This window comes from Myotis daubentonii, chromosome 15 (genome assembly GCF_963259705.1).
Source record: "Myotis daubentonii chromosome 15, mMyoDau2.1, whole genome shotgun sequence".
Taxonomy (NCBI): domain Eukaryota; kingdom Metazoa; phylum Chordata; class Mammalia; order Chiroptera; family Vespertilionidae; genus Myotis; species Myotis daubentonii.
The window spans coordinates 45090547-45110597 of NC_081854.1; the positions used below are offsets into that span (position 1 = coordinate 45090547).

General features: G+C 38.9%; 1 protein-coding gene across 2 annotated transcripts in view; it reads right to left on the reverse strand.

Moving 5' to 3' along the window:
* The window catches only part of SNTB2 (syntrophin beta 2), an 84483-nt gene that overhangs the window by 20123 nt on the left and 44309 nt on the right, over window positions 1–20051 (reverse strand). Inside the window, exons 3-4 of one of the 2 annotated variants that reach the window (XM_059667633.1) lie at window positions 18187–18397; window positions 11180–11322 (exon numbers count right to left, since the gene is read on the reverse strand). In XM_059667633.1, the coding sequence (XP_059523616.1) occupies window positions 11180–11322; window positions 18187–18397 (354 nt within the window). The remainder of the gene's footprint in view (window positions 1–11179; window positions 11323–18186; window positions 18398–20051) is intronic. The other variant, XM_059667634.1, reaches the window with a different exon arrangement.

The following is a 20051-nucleotide window of genomic DNA, read 5'->3' on the forward strand; positions in this document are numbered from 1 at the left end:
AGATAAGCAGCCAGAGGAGGAGCAAAAGGAGGGAGAAGGAGATGGGAGCCGGCCCTCACACCCTCTGGCCTTGTCTTAGCAAATGCAAGTGGGAGCAAGCGGCTTTCCATGGTGCTTTCTGTGCCTTATAGCTGCTCTGGTGATGTAACCAGGGCTGCATGAGCAAGCCAGGGGCCTCTGGGAGGGGGTGGGTCCTCGGGCCCAGCGTGCCATGCCTTGCGCTGGGGTGGGGGCGGGCTGCAGTGGCTGTTCTCTGGACCTTCTGGGGAGAGCCGCCCCAGGTCTCAGTTTTGCTGGCACCAGGGCCCCCTGGGGCTCTCCGAGGTCCCTCGCCAACTGCCTTAAGAGAACCTTTAAGAGAGGTTCCGGGAGGCCGGGTTGCGGCCTGGCCTGCGCCCCGCCCTCCTGCCCTCGGATCGCCATGGCAATCAAGGGGCGCAGGCCTGTCCCGCCCTTCAGTTGCCATGGCGGGGGTTCCTGGTTGCTGCCTGGCCTGCAACACGGCCCTCCCACCCTCTGATTGCCATGGCGGGGGTCCACAGTTGCTGCCTGGCCTGCGCTCCGGCCCTCTTGCCCTCCAATTGCCATGGCGATCAGGGCTGCAGGCCAGCCAGCAGCCCCAGCTTTCCCATGGCGATCACCCGCTGGGGGGTGGGGAAAGGCAGCCGTTGCCCACAGCCCAACTCTTGCCTGCCGCCTGGGATGCCGATCACCATTCTTCAGTCCTTCCCCTTTCGCCTCTCATCATAGCAAGTATGCAAATTAACCGCCATCTTTGTTGGCGGTTAGCGCCATCTTGGCTGTCAGTTAATTTGCATATCTCGCTGATTAGCCAATGGTAAGGGTAGCGGTCGTACGCCAATTACCATGTTTCTGTTTTATTAGATAGGATATTTGTGTGTGTGTGCGCGCGCACGAAGGATGAACCTACACTGACACATCATAATCACCCAAAGTCCACAGTTTATAATACCTCAATGAAACTGCTAAAAAAAAACCCAAACAGTGAAGTACACATGTGGAAAAAAACAGGAGAAAAGTAATTTTCTTTAGGGTCATTAAACTATTCAACATTTTGTTTCATGGCAACCACTTAATACAGTTCAATTTATTCACTTCTCCCAAAAAATATTTCCTGTAAGTCCTAAGTAGATCAGTATAAAAGTACATACTTCCTCACTTATTAGAAATCCAGCCGACAATGTTTTCCATACAGAATTTTTAAAAACTTGACTAAAAAATGTTCAGCAAAGAGAAAAAATGGCTTGTTGGCTTCATGGTAGGCTGTATACCTATAATATTTTCTACAAATATGCGGGTTCCTTCCTTCACTCCTCTAACAACCTGAGGAAGAACACATCTAAGAGCAAATGGGTGCTCCTTTACATTGCCCTTAGTTGTCAGGGAGTCACTACTGGTTCAGATAAAAGGCAAGAGTGCATTTCTTAAAGAAAAGGCAATTTCTTCTAATCCACCAATTGGTTTAACCAAGTTAATTACTATAGTTCTCAACCCTGGCTGTATACTAGAATCACCTGGTAAATAGCTTTTAAAAATGACTGATGCCTGGTTCACATCCTCAAAAATTCAGACTTAACTGGTCTAGGGTGTGGTCCAGGAAACTTTATTTTATTAAAATTTTTCCAGATGGTTCAAGTGTGAGGCTACAGTTGAGAAGCACTAAACTAGTGGCTTGCCAACATTTTTGTCTAAGCACCCTTTCTATACTCTTAAAAACTACCGAGTACTCTAAAATGCTTTTGTTTACATTCTTATATTTATTGATAATTAGAAATTAAAATGCTTTTGTTTGCATCCATTATATTTATTGATAATTAGAAATTAAAACTGAGCAATTTAAAAATATTAATTCATTTAAAAATAATAAACCTGTCACATGTTTTTTTTAAATTAATTTATTGTTTAAGGTATTACAAATAGTAGTACATGTCTCCTTTTTTCCCCCATTGACATGATAATATAAATAACTTATCTTTATTAAAATATCTTCCAAAACAAAAACATTTAATGAAGAGTGGCACTATTTTAATTTTTTACAAATTTTCTTATATCCAGCTTAATGAAAGGTAGCTGAATTCTCCTATCGGCATCTGCATTTTGTTGCAGTATGTAGTTGAAGTATATGAAGAAACCCCAGCCTCACACAGTATGCAGCTAGAAAAGGAAGTATTTTAATAGCCTTTAAGATATTTGTGGATATCCTGTCCACTGAACCAAAACTCCAAGTGCTTTCTTTTTTTAAAAACATATTTTTATTGATTTCAGAGAGGAAGGGAGAGGGAGAGAGAGAGGGAAATAGAAACATTAATGATTAGAGAGAATCACTGATTGGCTGTCTCCTGCACACTCTCTACTGGAGATTGAGCCTGCAACCCGGGCATGTGCCCTTGACCAGAATCAAGCCTGGGACCCTTCAGTCCACAGGCTGACGTTCTATCCATTGAACCAAACCAACTAGGGCTTTTAAAAAAATATTTTAAATATATTTTTATTTATTTCAGAGAGGAAGGGGGAGGGAGAGAGAGAGAAACATCAATGATGATAGAGAATCATTCACTGGCTGCCTCCTGCACACCCCACACTGGGGATTGAACCTGCAATCTGGGCATGTACCCTGACTGGGAATAGAACCCTGACCTCCCGGTTCATAGGTTTACACTCAATCACTGAGCAACTGCATCCAGGCATCAAGTACTTTCTTAAAGGTCAGCTGCATTGTAGGATCTGAAACCTTACCAATAAAGTTAATATCCTGTTACATTAAAAATCCACTGGTTTCTCTTGCATTTTGAATGGATCTTTTATATATATATTTTATTGATTAAGATATTACATATGTGCCCTTATCCCCACGTTACCCCCCCCTCCCCCGCTCATGCCCTCACCCCCCTGTTGTCCATGTCCATTGGTTAGGCCTATATGCTTGCATATAAGTACTTTGGTTGATCTTTCCCCCTTACCCCCACCCTCCCCTACCTTCCCTCCAAGGCCTGACAGTCCAATCAATGCCTCTCCGTCTCTGGATCAGTCCTTGTTCATCAGTTTATGTTGTTCATTATATTCCACAAATGAGTGAGATCATGTGGTGTTTATCCTTCTCTGACTGGCTTATTTCACTTAGCATAATGCTCTCCAGTTCCATCCATGCTGTGGTAAATGGTAAGAGTTCCTTTTTCTTCTTCCTCTTCTTAAAGAATACCTTGCAGCATTTCATATAATGCTGGTTTGATGGTGATGAACTCCTTTAGCTTTTTCTTATCTGTGAAGCTCTTTATCTGACCTTCTATTCTGAATGATAGCTTTGCTGGATAAAGTAATCTTGGTTGCAGGTTCTTGCTATTCATCACTTTGAATATTTCTTGCCACTCCCTTCTGGCCTGCAGTTTCTGTTGAGAAATCAGCTGACAGTTGTATGGGTACTCCCTTGTAGGTAACTGACTGTCTTTCTCTTGCTGCTTTTAGGATTCTCTCTTTGTCTTTTGCTCTTGGCATTTTAATTATGATGTGTCTTGGTGTGGTCCTCTTTGGATTCCTTTTGTTTGGGGTTCTGTGCGCTTCCTGGACTTGTAAGTCTATTTCTTTCACCAGGTAGGGGAAGTTTTCTGTCATTATTTCTTCAAATAGGTTTTCAATATCTTGCCCTCTCTCTTCTTCTGGTACCCCTATAATTCTGATGTTGGTACGCTCGAAGTTTTCCCAGAGGCTCCTTACACTATCTTCATATTTTTGGATTCTTTTTTCTTTTTCGGTTGGGTATTTTTTGTTTCTTCATATTTCAAATCTTTGACTTGATTCTTGGGATCCTCTTGTCTGCTGTTGGATCTCTGTATATTATTCTTTATTTCAGTCAGTGTATGCTTAATTTCTAGTTGGTCTTTTTTCATATCCTCCAGGGTCTCACTAAATTTATAGGTGGTTTCCATAAAATTCTTGAAAAACCTTATAAACGTGGCCTTGAACTCTATATCCTGTCATTTGCTTTCCTCCATTTGTGTCATTTGTGACCTGTTTCTTTGTCTCCGCATTTTTTATGCTTCCCTGTGTTGGTAGAGTGGCTTTGTGTGCTAGGTGTCCTGTAGGGCCCAGTGGCTCAGCCTCCCCAGTTACCTGAGGTGGACACTCTTGGTGCACCCCCTTGTGGGCTTTGTGCACAGTCTTGTTGTAGTTATGCCTTGATTGTTGTAGGATCACTGGGAGGAATTGACCTCCAGGCAATTGGCAGTGAGAATCAGCTGTGTCTGCAGTGGGAGAACTTCTGTGCTGAAGATACCCTTCTGGGGCAAGACTTGCTTCAGTGGGGCTTTGGTGCTCACTGAGTCTGCCCCCTGAGTGTGTCCCTTATGGATCTGAGGAGTTGTAATCTGGATGGTCCCACTCTGACCACTGGGTACACTGGCTTTTGGATCTAAGGAGGTGCTAATTTAGCCTCTGTCTAAGGTTACCCAGCAGGAGCTAAGAAGAGAACTGCAGATTCCCCTTCCTTTTTTGGAGTTTGGAGGTGCCCTGATGAGGCCCAGCTGTGAAGCAATGCAAGCTGATGTGGGGCCTTGGGCCTTCTCTTGGAAGTTCTGGGTCTCTCTGGCCCAGCTGCAATTGGTTAGGTAATTTTCAGGTTGCAAAGGGCCAGGGCATTCATATGCAAAAGCCTCTGCCGCAGCCTGGGTGGGGCGGGGTCTCAGGGAATCAAAGGGCGGAGCCAGCAGCTATGGCAGATCCTCAGCCCTGCCCTAAGGGGCCTCGCGTCTCAGTGTCCCGGTAATTGCTGCAAGCACCTCTGAGGGAAGGCCGCCCTCAGGTTCCAAGTTCTGCCTGCTGCCAGACAGTCCAGTTTCTCCCCGTATGAGTCCTGGGTCCCCAGAGACTTCCTGGAACCGGAGTTCAGAGCAGTCGGGAGCTTGTGACTCCCTCCCGATTCAAAAAGATAGCCCACCCCTTTCCGCGCGCGCTCGAGCCTCCATACCTCTGCACTTTACTTCCGCACCTGCTCTGAGTCTACGTGTGCTTTTCTTTTTCCTTCTAGTTGTAGAATTTCCACTCAGCAAGCCTTCCTGTAGTTCTGGATGATGTCCGTTTTGTCTTTTCGTTGTATTTTTGAAGTTGTTGTGGGAGGCAGCAATTTCCGGTTTTTACCTATGCCACCATCTTTGTTTCTTTGAATGGATCTTTTTTATATGCTTGCATGATTTTGTAACATCATTCATTGGTCACTTGGAAAATATTTTTTCACTGAGCTATGCAGATTTTCCAAATATTTAAACCATCTCATTATACAATATCAAAAAGTGACATTTGCTAACACCTCACTTACAGATGGTTCAAGTGTGAGGCTACAGTTGAGAAGCACTAAACTGTACTCTAAAATGCTTTTGTTTACATTCGTTATATTTAATGATAATTAGAAATTAAAATGCTTTTGTTTGCATCCATTATATTTATTGATAATTACTGTTACATCATCAGAAAATTCTGTAGGTGCTGGAAAGCTGTCAACTCACAGGGACAGATACACGTTTTCCAGAATTCCAATTTTTGTTTGAAAGCCAGAATTTTATAATTGACAACAAATACTACCCGTGTTTTTCTTAAGTGACAAAATCATTTTGGTCATCTTAGAGAAAAATGTCTGACGAATAACCAAGTCTCAGTTACCATAGTTTGTCAGCCAGTTGTTATTTCAAGTAAAAAATGGTGTTCCATGAAAAAAACAGCAAGTTCAGCTCACAACTCAAATACACAGGTGCTTTTCTTTTGAGAAAACCACCATACTTCACAATATTAAAAAGGTGAATACTCAAGGATTGAGAGGTAATAAAACGAGTAATTTTTACTGCTCCAACAAAGACATTTTTAGGTTAAATTAGCATCCTCCCACCCCCTCCAAGTCATACAGTTTGGTGCCCATTGTCTTGATTCATGATAAGGCATCAGCAATTTTACCAACTCTCAGTGCAAATGTCAACAGTGAAAAAAGCAAGTTATTTCTTAGTAATAATTTTGAACTCATCTTCAGATCCCCTGAAGAAGGGATTCCCAGAGGTCCATGAAAGTAGACTTTGAGAACCGCCTCATTGAGTTGATTCCGAGAGAACTAACATGCCACTTAAACATTAGCTATTTCAGCAAGAGTTAAATAAGCTTCAAAATTACTCCACATATCATCCAAGTAAGGCAGAGCATGGGGAAAGTGACAGGGTGCGGTCTACCATATTCAGTTTGGTTGTTAATCCCAAGTCAGACATTAAAAAAATAAAGTCTAGGAAAATGTTTCCTACAGATCTGATTATGAAATATTTGGCAGAGGGAATCTAATGCAAACCAGCTGCTGGAGTTGTACTGTGAGCAGTTAGTTAGCGCACACCGCCAAAAGGCCCCCTTTAGTGGGGAGGCCAGATGAGCTCACGCAAAGGCGTTTTAGCAGCTTTTGCCCTGTAAGTGCTACAAGCACACCACCACTCCCTTTTCCACACTGTAAAGTAGTCACACTTTCTTTGGATCTTTTTCTCCTCCAGTCAAAGAGAGCTTATTGAAAAAGACGACAAAATGCACATCCTACAAAATCCACAGCCCCTTTAAAACCAATGTGTTCTTCTACCTCTATCATGTATCTGGCTTTAATCTCACAAGATGTATAAAATAAAAATAAAAAAATAAATAAAAATCCTCTTCATTTACCACTTTAATGTTTTACTTAATTCTTTACTAGCCTGAAATATCAGCTATTTAAGTACACACACACACACACACACACACACACACACACACACACACACACACGAAGCCTTGCTTTCCAAGAATCTGTAGGGGTGCAAGCCAATATAAATGATAACTCATGATAATTTAATTTACACTACCCTGACAATGTTCTTTGATTTTTGACCATCTACTTTTGTGGATAACCAAGGTCCTTAATTTTTCTTCCCTATGTGTTTATGCAATCTTTTTCTCTTGTCTCATCCATTCATAAGTATTAGAGATAGAATCAGTGAAAAGTGAACATTCAGCCCTTTCTCATCTATACTAATAAAAGGGTAATATGCTAATTAGACTAGATGTCTTCTGGACATCATTCCAGACGTCCTTCCTGATGAAGCCGGGGCTGGAGGGAAGCCAACCCGGGTCCCGGGTGCCGGAGGGAAGCTGGTGCTGGCAGCTGGGGGAAGAAAGGCCTACTCTTGCACGAATTTTCATGCATTGGGCCTCTAGTTACTCATATAAATCTCAAACCCTCTCTTTCCCCCACACTAAAAAGACACAAGCACACCACTTTCTGGCCTTGCCTTTCTTTGTGGTAAACCTCCTGGTCTGGGTCCATCCTCGGGCTTCTCTCTCAGTGACCATACTCTACCCACTCTGGGGGACAGAGGATGATAAAATCCCACTTAATTATATCATGTACTGACTTAAACCAATTCCACCTGGTGGACACGGCCACATGGAAAAACTAAACTTCTCATCTGCCTGCCATCTATGTTCCTAATCCACTGGTACTTCCTGAACAAAGAGTTAAGAATCCCTGCTGTCACATTAATTACTCTTAGCATGAAACATGTTCAGGGAGCTACAGGCTCCACCCATTTAATTAATGGACAATTTCAATTTGCATGTCTAGGTTGATCCAAATAATACATTTGAATTCCTCACATTTAATATGAAACTTTCACTACTTGTAAAAGCTGTTGTAAAACTAAACTCCTCTTTTAACAATGGCCAAATTAACCAATTATATTTTTTATATAGAATTCTTCTTTGACTTATTTTCACTTAATAATAAATTATTATTCTTATAATTAAAGCAGCTAACAACATGTTAGGTACCATTGTAGGCATTTTACAAGTATTAACTCATTTATTACTCACACCCACCCTATCTCATTAGAGTTTCATTAACAAATGAAAAATCTATAGCACAGAAAGGTTAAGTAACATGCTCCCAATTACCTACTAGAAGTGGCAAAATAAGGATTCAAACTCAAGTTTATTAAGGATTGGCCTTAGTCCCCTCCATTAAATGGCATTGTATTTTTTAAATTATAACATCTTTATTGAAATATATAATTCAAATGCCATACACTGTACCCATTTAAAATGTATAGTTCAATAGATTTTAGTACATTCAAAGTTATATAATCACTACCACATTGCATTTTAGCACATTTTCATTACTTCCAAAAGACATCCTATACTCATTGTTTCTCCCACTCCCCACCCTATATTCCTGGCAATGACTAATTGTTCTGTCTCTATAGCTCTGCCTATTCTAGACATTTTATACAAATGGAATCAAATACTATGTGGTCTTTTGTGTCTAGCTCCTTTCCACTTAGCATAACGTTTTCAAGGCTCATCCATATTGCAGAGTTTATAAAAATCTTACTCTTTTTTATTTCCAAACAATATTCTATTGTATGGATATACCATATTTTATTCATTCATTATTTGAATGAGGTTGGGTTGCTTCCACTGTTTGGGTTTTATAAATAATGCTGTTAAAAAAACACTCATGTGTAATTTTGTGGGTGGACATAAGTTTTTGTGTCTCTTGGGTATACAACATACGAGTGGAATTGCTGGGTCATACGGTGACTCTATGTTTACCCTTTTGAGGAACTTCCAGACTGTTTTCCACATTGACTGCACCATTTTCATTTCTAGGAGCCAGTGTATGACGGTTTCATTTCCTCCACATCCCAGTCTACACTTGTTATTATCTGTCTTTTTACTTATAGGCATCCTAGTGGGTAGGAAGAGGTATCTATCGCACTGTGATTTCGATTTGCATTTCCCTGATGGCTAGTTATGTTGAGCATCTTGTTATGGGCTTATTAGCTATTTGTATATTTTCTTGGGACAAATGTCTATTCATATCCTTTTCCCACTTTAATTGGGTAATTTATTTTTTTATTATTGAGCTGTAAGAGTTCTTTCTATTTTCTAGATACAAGATCTTGATTAGATATATAGTTTGCAAATATTTTCTCTCACTCTGTGGGTTGTCTTTTCACTTTCTTTTTTGTTTTTTCCACTTTCTAGATGGTGACATTTGAAGCACAAATTTTTAAAAAAAATTTTTTTAAAATATATTTTATTGATTTTTTACAGAGAGGAAGGGAGAGAGATAGAGAGTTAGAAACATCAATGAGAGAGAAACATCGATCAGCTGCCTCCTGCACATCTCCTACTGGGGATGTGTCCGCAACCCAGGTACATGCCCTTGACCGGAATCGAACCTGGGACCTTCCAGTCCCCAGGCCGACGCTCTATCCACTGAGCCAAACCGGTTTTGGCTTTTTTAAAAATTTTGATGAAGTCTAATTGACTTATTTTTTGTTGCTTACACTTTTGGTTTTCTATCTAAGAAAGCTCTGCCCAAGCCAAGGTCATGAAGATCTACTCCTGTTATAATTTTAACTCTGAAATTTATTTCTAACTTTTCTTTAGTTGCAAATTAATACCACACTAATAGTACAAACACAAACACCCCATTTCCTTCCTTAGTACCAAAGTGCTTTTGTAGTTCTAGGACTTGTCTAGCCTATGGCCAGAACCTAGTTGTTCACGGGATTGTAATTTCTAGTATTAAACAAAGGCTCACCTATGGAATGTCACAGTGCCACAATTAAGGAAAGGTCTAAGGATAAAACTACCCTCCTTGCATTTTATAATCATAACTATAGAGAATAAGCTTTTACCCTGAAATTTAAACTTAAGCAATCTCTACAGTCATAGTCATAAGCTTAACTCTTTGGAAAATATAAATTTAATCGTTGCACTTATAATTACTGAGACATGTCCACATGTTTTCATAGGATTCCTGTCATGCTTCCAATGTAACCATGACAGAGAAACTATAACTTAAGTAACAGAATTTAACTCAACTGAGATTTAACGAGGGCCTACTATATGCAAAGCATTATAGGAAGTACTGAGATGGCTAAGTCACAGTTCTTAACTCAAGGTTATAATTTAGTGGGGATTAAGAAACAAAACAAGAGAAACTGACGGTTAGAGTCAGTCTTCCTGCAGGACCCTTATTGACCTGAAGGACTTAATGAGGGGACTTCTCTCATTCTGAGGCTCAACAAATCCCTTGTCTCTATTCTGTGATCTAGGTGTTCCAGCTCTAAATCACAGAGACACTCCTGAAAAGCTATGTAAAAATTGTATTTTTATTAAAAAAAAAAAAAAAGATATATGTAAGGGAGCGTGGCAAGTTGCAGGAAGTCCTATATAACATGAAAGTCTTCCTGTAATGTAAGGAATACCCTTCCTCGCATAAATCTTTGCTTGCTCAAAGCAGGACTGCTCCCCACTGTTCCCTGTGGGACATACCAGATGGTTTCAACATTTAGCTCTTTTGAGTACCAAATGCTTTTCTGTGGGGCTCCTTTTTAATGTGTAGTCTCTGAGTTACATCAAAACCTGATTCTTGGGGGCAATGGAGGGGGGGATATGAACACATATGCAATAACTTAATAAAAAACAACAACAAAAAAACCCTGGTTCTTTTTAAAGCTCCAATAAAACTAAATGTGCAATATGTCTTCTAGTTTAACACGAGGTAACTAGTTTCCAGTTCTCTCTTAAGACATACTGGCACCCAAATCTACATTTCTCTGTTCTTTGTGCTTCTAACTCCCCACTTCTAGCATGCTAGAAACATCCCATTGCTTCAGGTCAAATCAATGTTTATTTGATGAAATCAAAATTATGTGCTCTTCTACCAGAAAGAGAAATTGAAGAATATTTTGGCTGAGCTGTGTGGTTTATCCACAGTACCACATTCTGGTTTAAATGATTTCATCACTCGGTCAAGAGGCTACCACAATTTCAGTGGTTTTGTAGTCACAGTCAATAAAGTAAAGGAAAAACACACACACTATTTACTTATATTCATGACTAAGCAAGTCTTGAAGGGAGCAGTTAGAAAGCGGCTTCAACAACTTAAAAAATGCGCACAAAAATACTAATGACAGAAACCATTTATTCTGAACTAGGAGAAAATAATCAATAAGGTTGTGAAATAAAAGTTTTTGACTAAATCAACTATGTCAGCTACTTAAATCCTATTTTAGGCACCTAAGATAATAGACTTCACTTTAAAATTCTTTAGAAGATTTAGAGTAGGACAGATACTTTCTTTTTGTGTCTTTTGTCTTACCTTGTGGCAACAAGAGGGTAGCTGTGACATGGTGATGCCCAGGCATCCCTTGTCCATGGCATACAGTCATAAAGCAGCAAATCCTTTTCAGTCACAGCCATGAGAACAGGTCTCCACTGTTGTCTTCCACCATCGAGTTTTGCCTGTTACAATGGTGAAATCCAGAAAGCAGAGCTAACTATAACGATATGTAATTGTAAAAGTCCATTCAGTGGTGGTCTGACATAGCAGGTCTTGAGTCTCCATTTGTTTCTCCGTCCATATTTTCTAAACATCAGTATTTCTCCAATATTTTTTGTAAGAAATATATTTTAAATACTTTCAATAAAGAATTTAAAAACCTGATTTAAATATGTTTTAAAAAAGAAAAAGAAATATTTTACATTACAACCCAATACACACACACATATATAAATAATTAAATGTAAAAATTTCCAACACAATATAATCTCTATATTTTGTGCAGTGTACTCTGATCATTTCTATTTTTTTTTTTTTAAATGCTGATGACCTACTATGTTGTATTCTGGAAAACACTCATATAAACTATTGTCAAATATTTCTCTATTATACTTAGGAAGTTTATGTTTCAGTTTCAAACATACCATTGCATTTACCTGCATAAAGTTCAATGATCTCTCTGAGGGTTTAAAATAAAGGAAAACCACCACTGTTCATCCATACTGTCAAGGATCCAAGGCCCAAAAGCAAAAGACTACATTCAGAAAAAGCTTTGGAATCATCAAAATATTTGTCCTCATGGCCCTGGTCGGATAGCTCAGTTGGTTAGAGCATCCTCCTGACACACCAAGGTTGCGGGTTTGATCCCTAGTCAGGGCACATACAAGAATCAACCAATGAATGCATAAATAAGTGAAATAACAAATTGATGTTTCCCACCCCCCCCCCCACTCCTCTCTGTAAAATCTATCAGTAAGTAAATAAATTTAAGCAAAACATTTGCCCTCATGAGATAAGATCTTTGAGCAGACAATGCTTAACAACAGTGTATTTTAACACTGATTCTTCAGCTCATTATCATCATAGTTACAGATGGCTTCAAGGAGAATCCAAATTGATGAATCACTTGTCTCTTAAAGAGATGTCTCAGAGCCCCTTTTCATTTTCTCTTCCTTAATGACTTCTGAAGATAATCTGGACATGTTAGAGCACCTTAACAATACATTTACAATCTGAAAAATGGCCTAAGTGGTTCTGTTGTGTGTTACAACTACCACTTGGACTCTTTCCTCCTAGCTAGAGCCCCCAGCTGATTCCAGGAGTGGGAAATGAATTCAACTCAGTGAAGTGACCCTTGTTCTACTGTGTGCTGAAAGCACAAAAATACGTAATCTGACTTTCAGAACTCAAGCAAATTATTGTAGAAATAATTATACTTTTCTTACCAGTGAACCCAAATTTTCTAGGACTCTATATTAGTCCATAGGTAACTGTAATGTCTGGAGAGAGAATGCCATCTCTAAATAGGTTTTCTAGATTCTTACAATTTTGGGTCACAGGTACCCCAAAGGGATTTCTAGTTTATGTTCACTACTAAGTCTTTGTCTCTGAAATTGTTATAGATAATATTTCAATAGGGAAAATAATGTAACTCTATCTTCCCAAAGGGTTAAAATGATAATCTGATTTTTAAAAAATTAATGATCTCCTAAGGTGTAAGAAAGAGATTTTGAAGGCTAGATCAGAGTATATGGATTTGGAAAACCTAAATGAAATGTATTTCTTCCCAAGGAAGCTATTTTAGGCTCTAAAGAAAACTGCAAATGTCAATAGAATATTCAATTTCAAGATAAAAAACTTTGTATTCTATTAAAAAATTTAAAAAGCATTTATTCTTTAGCTCTCTTGAGTCCTTAGATTTTGGAGAATATCTTTTCCCTTTTCTACTTACCATTGGAGAATAAGAAAGCCTCAATTTAAGTCATTCTGTTTGCCTATTTGCCTTAACTTATAAAGATACTGTTTGCTTTTACAGAAGTCAAATGCTGCCTGCTATATATAGCTTGTGTTTTCAGTTGTGGTATCAGTGCAAGCAAGCAGAGTTGGAGCTCCACTATTGAGGTTTTATGGCTGGAGAAAAAAGGGACACTAATGTTAGGGTTTTTGTTTGCTTGTGTTTCAACACCCACACATCCATATGCCTGCATATACTCTGGCCAAATAAGACCCTTCTGCAAATTTTATTTTTTATTTTTAAAATATATTTTATTGATTTTTTACAGAGAGGAAGGGAGAGAGATAGAGAGCTAGAAACATCGATGAGAGAGAAACATCGATCAGCTGCCTCCTGCACATCTCCCACTGGGGATGTGCCCGCAACCCAGGTACATGCCCTTGACCGGAATCGAACCTGGGACCTTTCAGTCTGCAGGCCGACGCTCTATCCACTGAGCCAAACCGGTTTCGGCTGAAAATTTTATTTTTGAATAGAGTTAGATAGCACTAAAAATGAAAAAATACTATTAGTTACTACTCATTCCCTAAAATCTCTTGATCTTTTTTTTTTTAAAATATATTTTATTGATTTTCCACAGAGAGGAAGGGAGAGAGATAGAGAGTTAAAAACATCGATGATAGAGAAACATCGATCAGCTGCCTCCTGCACACCCCCTACTGGGGATGTGCCCGCAACCAAGGTACATGCCCTTGACCGGAATCGAACCTGGGACCCTTCAGTCCACAGGACGACGCTCTATCCACTGAGCCAAACCGGTTTCGGCTAAAATCTCTTAATCTTATAAATCTTTTTGATAAGTGATGTACTTCTTTATTTTTTATAATAGAAAACACAGAGCAAACACTAAGTAAACCATTTCACTAATACTACTTTGAGTCTTTACACATTTGGGGAATTATCAGGGACCAAGCAGGAACTGTGAGAACAAAGTTTTGTTTGGCCGTCTTGGCTTTTCTAACCTATATTCAAATGCTTAAAAATACTGATTTTATAGATAATTAATGTTCCCCCATTTGGTGCACTTAAAGAAAATTCCCTTTTAAGAATATAAACTAAAAGGTAAACTATCAGTCACATAAAAATCAGTATCATTAGAGAAGTCCCTTTGCATAGAACAGATTATTTATCAGTTACCAAATATTCCATATTATAGGTTTTCCCTGTTTTAAGCAAACTCAATTTATGACAACATGAAATAACAAAAAGGATAAATTAAGGAGAAATCATTTAAAGTTAAATGATCCTTTCTTAATTTATTTGCCCCAAATGACTATGTTTTCCAAGTACAACTGGAACGGTTTCATTTATATGAAAACTTTTCAGGAGATGCACCTCTTGCCAAAAGAAATGCTTACCTACATTAAATAGGTTATATGATCTGAAATTATCTTGACCATTTTCACACTCATAAAGAATCTTATGGTCAGAAAAGACTTTGGCATGTACCTAGTCCAACCTTTATCAGATATATAAGCTCATGATACTTCTGAGAAATGCTATCCAATCCTGCTTCAACACCTTATTCTGAGAGTGATATTTAATTTGGGTAACCCAAACAACTATCTCAGAGAAGTAAAAATCAAGAGTATTTTAGAAACGGTACTTTGAATTAGTTAGTGGTACTATTTTTAAAGTGGCTGAAACTTTTCTTCTTAGTATTATTTCTGAGCCCTAAAGTTGTCTTCTTAGACAAGATTTTATAATTAGTGACTTGTTTGCTTTTTGTATGTATATACAGAGACAAAGAAAAAAATTACTGCGCTTCTACTATAATATAAAGCATAAGGCTAAGTTCTCTGGTGGCAATGAAGATTTAGAAAAAGTGTGCTCCTGTCTTCCAGGAGCTCACAAATGAGTGGAGGAAACACACATAATACAGTCCATAAAAAACAGACTGTGATGAATTGGTGGCTTTATTTTTCTCCGACTTGTCTGTATGAACTATATTAAGTTCACTTTAAAAGTCTGGCAACTCTCAAACATTGCTGGGAATCTAAATTAGTTCAAGGCTTATGGAAGGCAATTTGGAAATATTTATCAAAATTACAAATGCACATACCCTTGGTGGTAGTTTAAATAAATGTCCTGACTGGTTTCTCAGTGGTTAGAGCATTGGCCCATGGACCAAAGGGTCTCAGGTTCGATTCCCGGTCAAGGGCAAGTACCTCAGTTATAGGTCCTCAGCCCTGATGGGGGCACCTGTGGGAGGCAATCAATCCATATTTCTCTCTTTCTCCTCTCCTTTCTCCCTTTCATTCTCTCTAGTAATCAAGGGCAAAATATCATCTGATGAGGATTAAAAACAAAACAAAACTAAAACTATGCCCACAAATTCTTTACTATTCCTCCCCTTTAGAGGTGAAGCCCTTGGGTGTAGGCTGTTTGGACATAGTAACTCAGTTCTAATGAAGAGAGTAAAGCAGAATAAAGTAGAGGTCATAAAAGGCACTGTAGCTTCCATATTGTTCTCTTTCTCAGATCAACACTCTGGGGGGAATTATCAGCCATGTTTTGAGGACATTCATGCAGCCCCGTGGAAAGGCCTGACTTCTGCAATAGGCAGCAAGAAACTGAGGCCTCCTGCCAACAGCCATGTGAATTAATCGTGTTGGAGGTGGACCTTCCAACCCCGGTCAAGCCCTCAGATGACTGCCACCCAGGCTGACAGCTTGACAACTTCATGAGGGATCCTGGGCCAGCACCACCTAGGCAAATTGTAAACAGATTCCTGATCCTTAGAAACTGTGTAAGGTAAATGCTTGTTATTTTAAAGCCACTATGTCTTGGGATAATTTATTACATAGCAATAGATAATTAATATACTTGTTGACTCAGCACTTCTGGGAGTTATCCTACAGATAGAGAAATATCCCCTACTCTCTGAATTGTCATTATCCAAACTCAGGAACATTTGTAAATTTCTCGATAAATCCCTTTCTGACCAAAGTTTTAATACTCACTAACACAAACTTATGAACCAAATATATTCAGATATGTGGGTTCCCTTGTACCCTGATTTATCTGAACTCGGAACCAGACTTTGGACAGTACATGTTTAAAGAACAAACTACAAGGTTATTCATTGCAGCATCATTGATAATGGCAAAAGACGGTAACAGCGAAATTGGGAGAGTGCTTATTTAACTGCAATCACACAAAGGAAAATAGAATGCCCTCTGTTAATTGATATGGAAAGATCTTCAGGACATATTGTTTAATGAAAAAAAGAGCAAGGTATAAAATAGTGTGCATAATATGCTATCTTCTTTCATAAGAGAAGAAAAGAAGGATTTTGTTCCTATTTGCATAGAGAAACTCTCAAACAAATCATTAGAAAGTAATGAAATTGATGATCTTTCTGGGGAATTGGGAGTGGGAACTAGGCGGATGGGGGACAGGAAAGAGTAAGACTTTTCACCTCTTAACTTTTTATTCTGATTTTTGAACTATGTGTATTATTACCTGTTAAAAATCATGAACATTTCTACCATTGCTGAAAGCACAAAAAATTACCATTCAATGGTGTTTTTCAACTGTTGCATAAAAAATAGAAACAATGATAAACATAACTAAAAGACTAAAACTTTTGTAAGTCATAAGTAGTTATAACATGATTTTCATTAGTTTCTTCTCTGTCTAGTTATTCTAATTATGCTCCCTAAAAATGATCAAATATCTGAATATATATGGTTCTTAAGTTTGTGTTAGTAATATAATTCTATGTTCTAATTTTTATAATTATTATTTGAAATGTTCAAAAATTTCAGAGCTGAAAAAAACAGATTAGTAGAATCCAAAATGGTCCACAACACAATCACTGAAAGTTACCAAACAAGATTGCCAGGCCTCACAATAGATGTACCAAATCAAAACTCTTTTAAAAATATATATATTTTATTGATTTTTTACAGAGAGAAAGGAAGAGGGATAGAGAGTTAGAAACATCAGCTGCCTCCTGCACACTCCCTACTGGGGATGTGTCTGCAACCAAGGTACATGCCCTTGACTGGAATCGAACCTGGGACCCTTGAGTCCGCAGGCTGACTCTATCCACTGAGCCAAACCGGTTACGGCTCAAAACTCTTTTGAGGTGGAAGGGGTGGGGGATGGGGGAGGCGACCTGGGAAACTGTACTTAAAAATAAAAGAACAAAACCACCCTGGGCTGATACTAACTGCCTGCCCCCTTGCACACACATGAAGGAACCAGGATTTAAAGAGATGAAGGCACTTTTAAAAAGATCTAAAACCAGTGAAAATCAGAACTAGCACTTGAAAACTCTTCTTTGAACCCCAAGTTCAGTCTTCTTTTTTCAAGTCCTTCTGGCCCAGCTGACAGTGAAGGACCCAAAAGAAGAAGTCTGTACCATACATCGCACAGAACTTTTAGTCTCCCTTACGTCAAACTTGGATTACGTTCTTCCTTTCCCTTCAGTCAATAGCCACTTAGGTCCTCTTGTTTCTCTTCATTTTTCAGTTGGGGAAGACATTTGTCTAATGGCTTGTAAAATACTTTGTATATTTTATACTTTTCCCAGAGCAGGGGACTAAGCCTGCTGTTCCTAAAACTCTTGTCAGCAGACTAGAATAGGGGTTGGGAAACTATGACCTGTGGGCCAAATGCAGCCCACTACTTGTTTTTGTAAATAAAGTTTTATGGAAACAGAGCCACACCTTTTCATTTTCATACTGTCTATGACTGTTTTATTGCTACAATGGCAAGTAGTTGTGACACTATCTAGCCCTTTACAGAAACAGTTTGCTGATTCTGTTCTAAAATCATGAAAAGTATTTTCTGTCATTAAGAACAGAGGTGATAAATAAGAGCCTCTTTGTAGTTTGTTGTGATGATGATTCTCATGGCGGTCAGTTCTGGTGGTGGTGGTGATAATTAGCAACAAATAGCTAAATGGTAGGGAGGATAAACAAAGCTCTGCAATCCAGATGTCCAGACGTGACTGCATGATACATATGAAATGGGGGAACCATCCTGGCTATGAATGGCAACCCTGCCCTGTCGCCCAGCCTACCTGTTCTGCCAGCCAGGCAATATGCTTGACCTCCTTGCTGCCTCCTGCTGTACTGGTTGCACCAAGCATGGCATTGAGTTCAGCCAACACCTGTGGGAGGAGAGCCATAATGTTGGTGTGGATAGCTACGAACCAGGAGTGTGCGGTGGCTGTATCCTTGCAGCGTAGGATCAATGTGTTCCTGCTATCGGGAGAATGTAGTTCTATCAATCTGTGTGGAAAAAGAAAACAAAAAAGTGAGCTAGATCAGAAGTCATCAAACCTGCCAGAGTTTAACACACATTATTGGGAATCTATTTTAATTTTACATTCCAGAATAGAGATGCTTTCTCCTAATTCCATAGTTTTCTCCAGTTCCAGGGAAAACCACATGTGGAAAGATACTGGTAATCATCAGAAAGACTAACTGTTGGGTCTCCTATTTCAATGTGTTAATATAATAATAACCTAAGACAGTGGTAGGCAAACTGTGGCTCGTGAGCCACATGCGGCTCTTTGGCCCCTTGAGTGTGGCTCTTCCAAAAAATACCAGGTGCGGGCGCGCACGTACAGTGCAATTGAAACTTCGTGGCCCATGCGCAGAAGTTGGTTTTTGGCCTGGGCGAGTCTATTTTGAAGAAGTGGCGTTAGAAGAAATGGGGTACGTTCGCTGAGGTCGACCCCTCAGATTGAGGATGTTTTTAGCAAAGGCCAGCTTAGGAGTACCCTAATTAAGTTAATAACAATGTACCTACCTATATAGTTTAAGTTTAAAAAATTTGGCTCTCAAAAGAAATTTCAATCGTTGTACTGTTGATATTTGGCTCTGCTGACTAATGAGTTTGCCGACCACGGGCCTAAGATGAGGGAACCTGTTGTATAGTCTGTAATAGAACACTTTGTCTTAATTTCCATGCCAAAGAAATAGAAAGCATGCTTGTTGAATCTGATGGGCACATTGTAAAGAAGGAATAGATATTTTAAAAAACATTTAGAAAATACCTTTAGAAAAGTATTGCTAGATAAATAAAACCTACTGCCAAACAGTGAACTGAAATTTTGTGTGAAATAAAGGAAAGAGGAAATAGTTGAAGAATATGATTCCTTATGAAAATTTACAACTGTTTTTTTTAGTGTTTGAGTAACATTATATAATAAATCATCTACTAAGTCATAGTAGTAAAACAATTAAGAGATCTTCAACTCTATGACTATTATTTGTTAATGCTCAACTGAGAATAATTTATATACTTCAAAAGTAACCTTTAGAAATTAGTTAAAAATTTTTAAAAGTACATTGAACAAATTATGTATACAGCAATTTATTGGGTACTGTTTTGTGTTTTGGCCAAAATTTTTGTCAAGATGACTTTAAAAAGTCAAATAAATAACTGACTAATATATACACACACTGCGGTGTTCTAACAGGTTCTTTCAAAATGGAAAAGAAAAAGCTCTTAGGAGTGCTTCTCATGGTAGACTAGAAATTGATGAATTGCCACTGTCTTCCTAAAGACAGTTTTTGCTGCCTTGAAGCACTGCCATCAGATCCTACAACTCCCACCAAAGATAAGCAGTTTACATGTACATTGGCATTTCTTTAAAAAAAATTTTTTAAAATTGATTTCAGAGATAAAGGGAGAGGAAGAGAGAGAGAGAAACATCAGCGATAAAAGAGAATCATGGATCAGCTGCCTCCTGCACACCCCCTACTGGGAATTGAGCCCGCAACCCAGGCATGTGCCGACAGGAAATCGAAACATTGTCTCCTGGTTCATAGGTCAACGCTCAACCACTGAGCAATACCGGCTGGGCTACACTGGCATTTCTGCCTTGAAGCTTGTATTCCTCTCATTTGGCAAATATTTAAATTTGCCACATTTAAT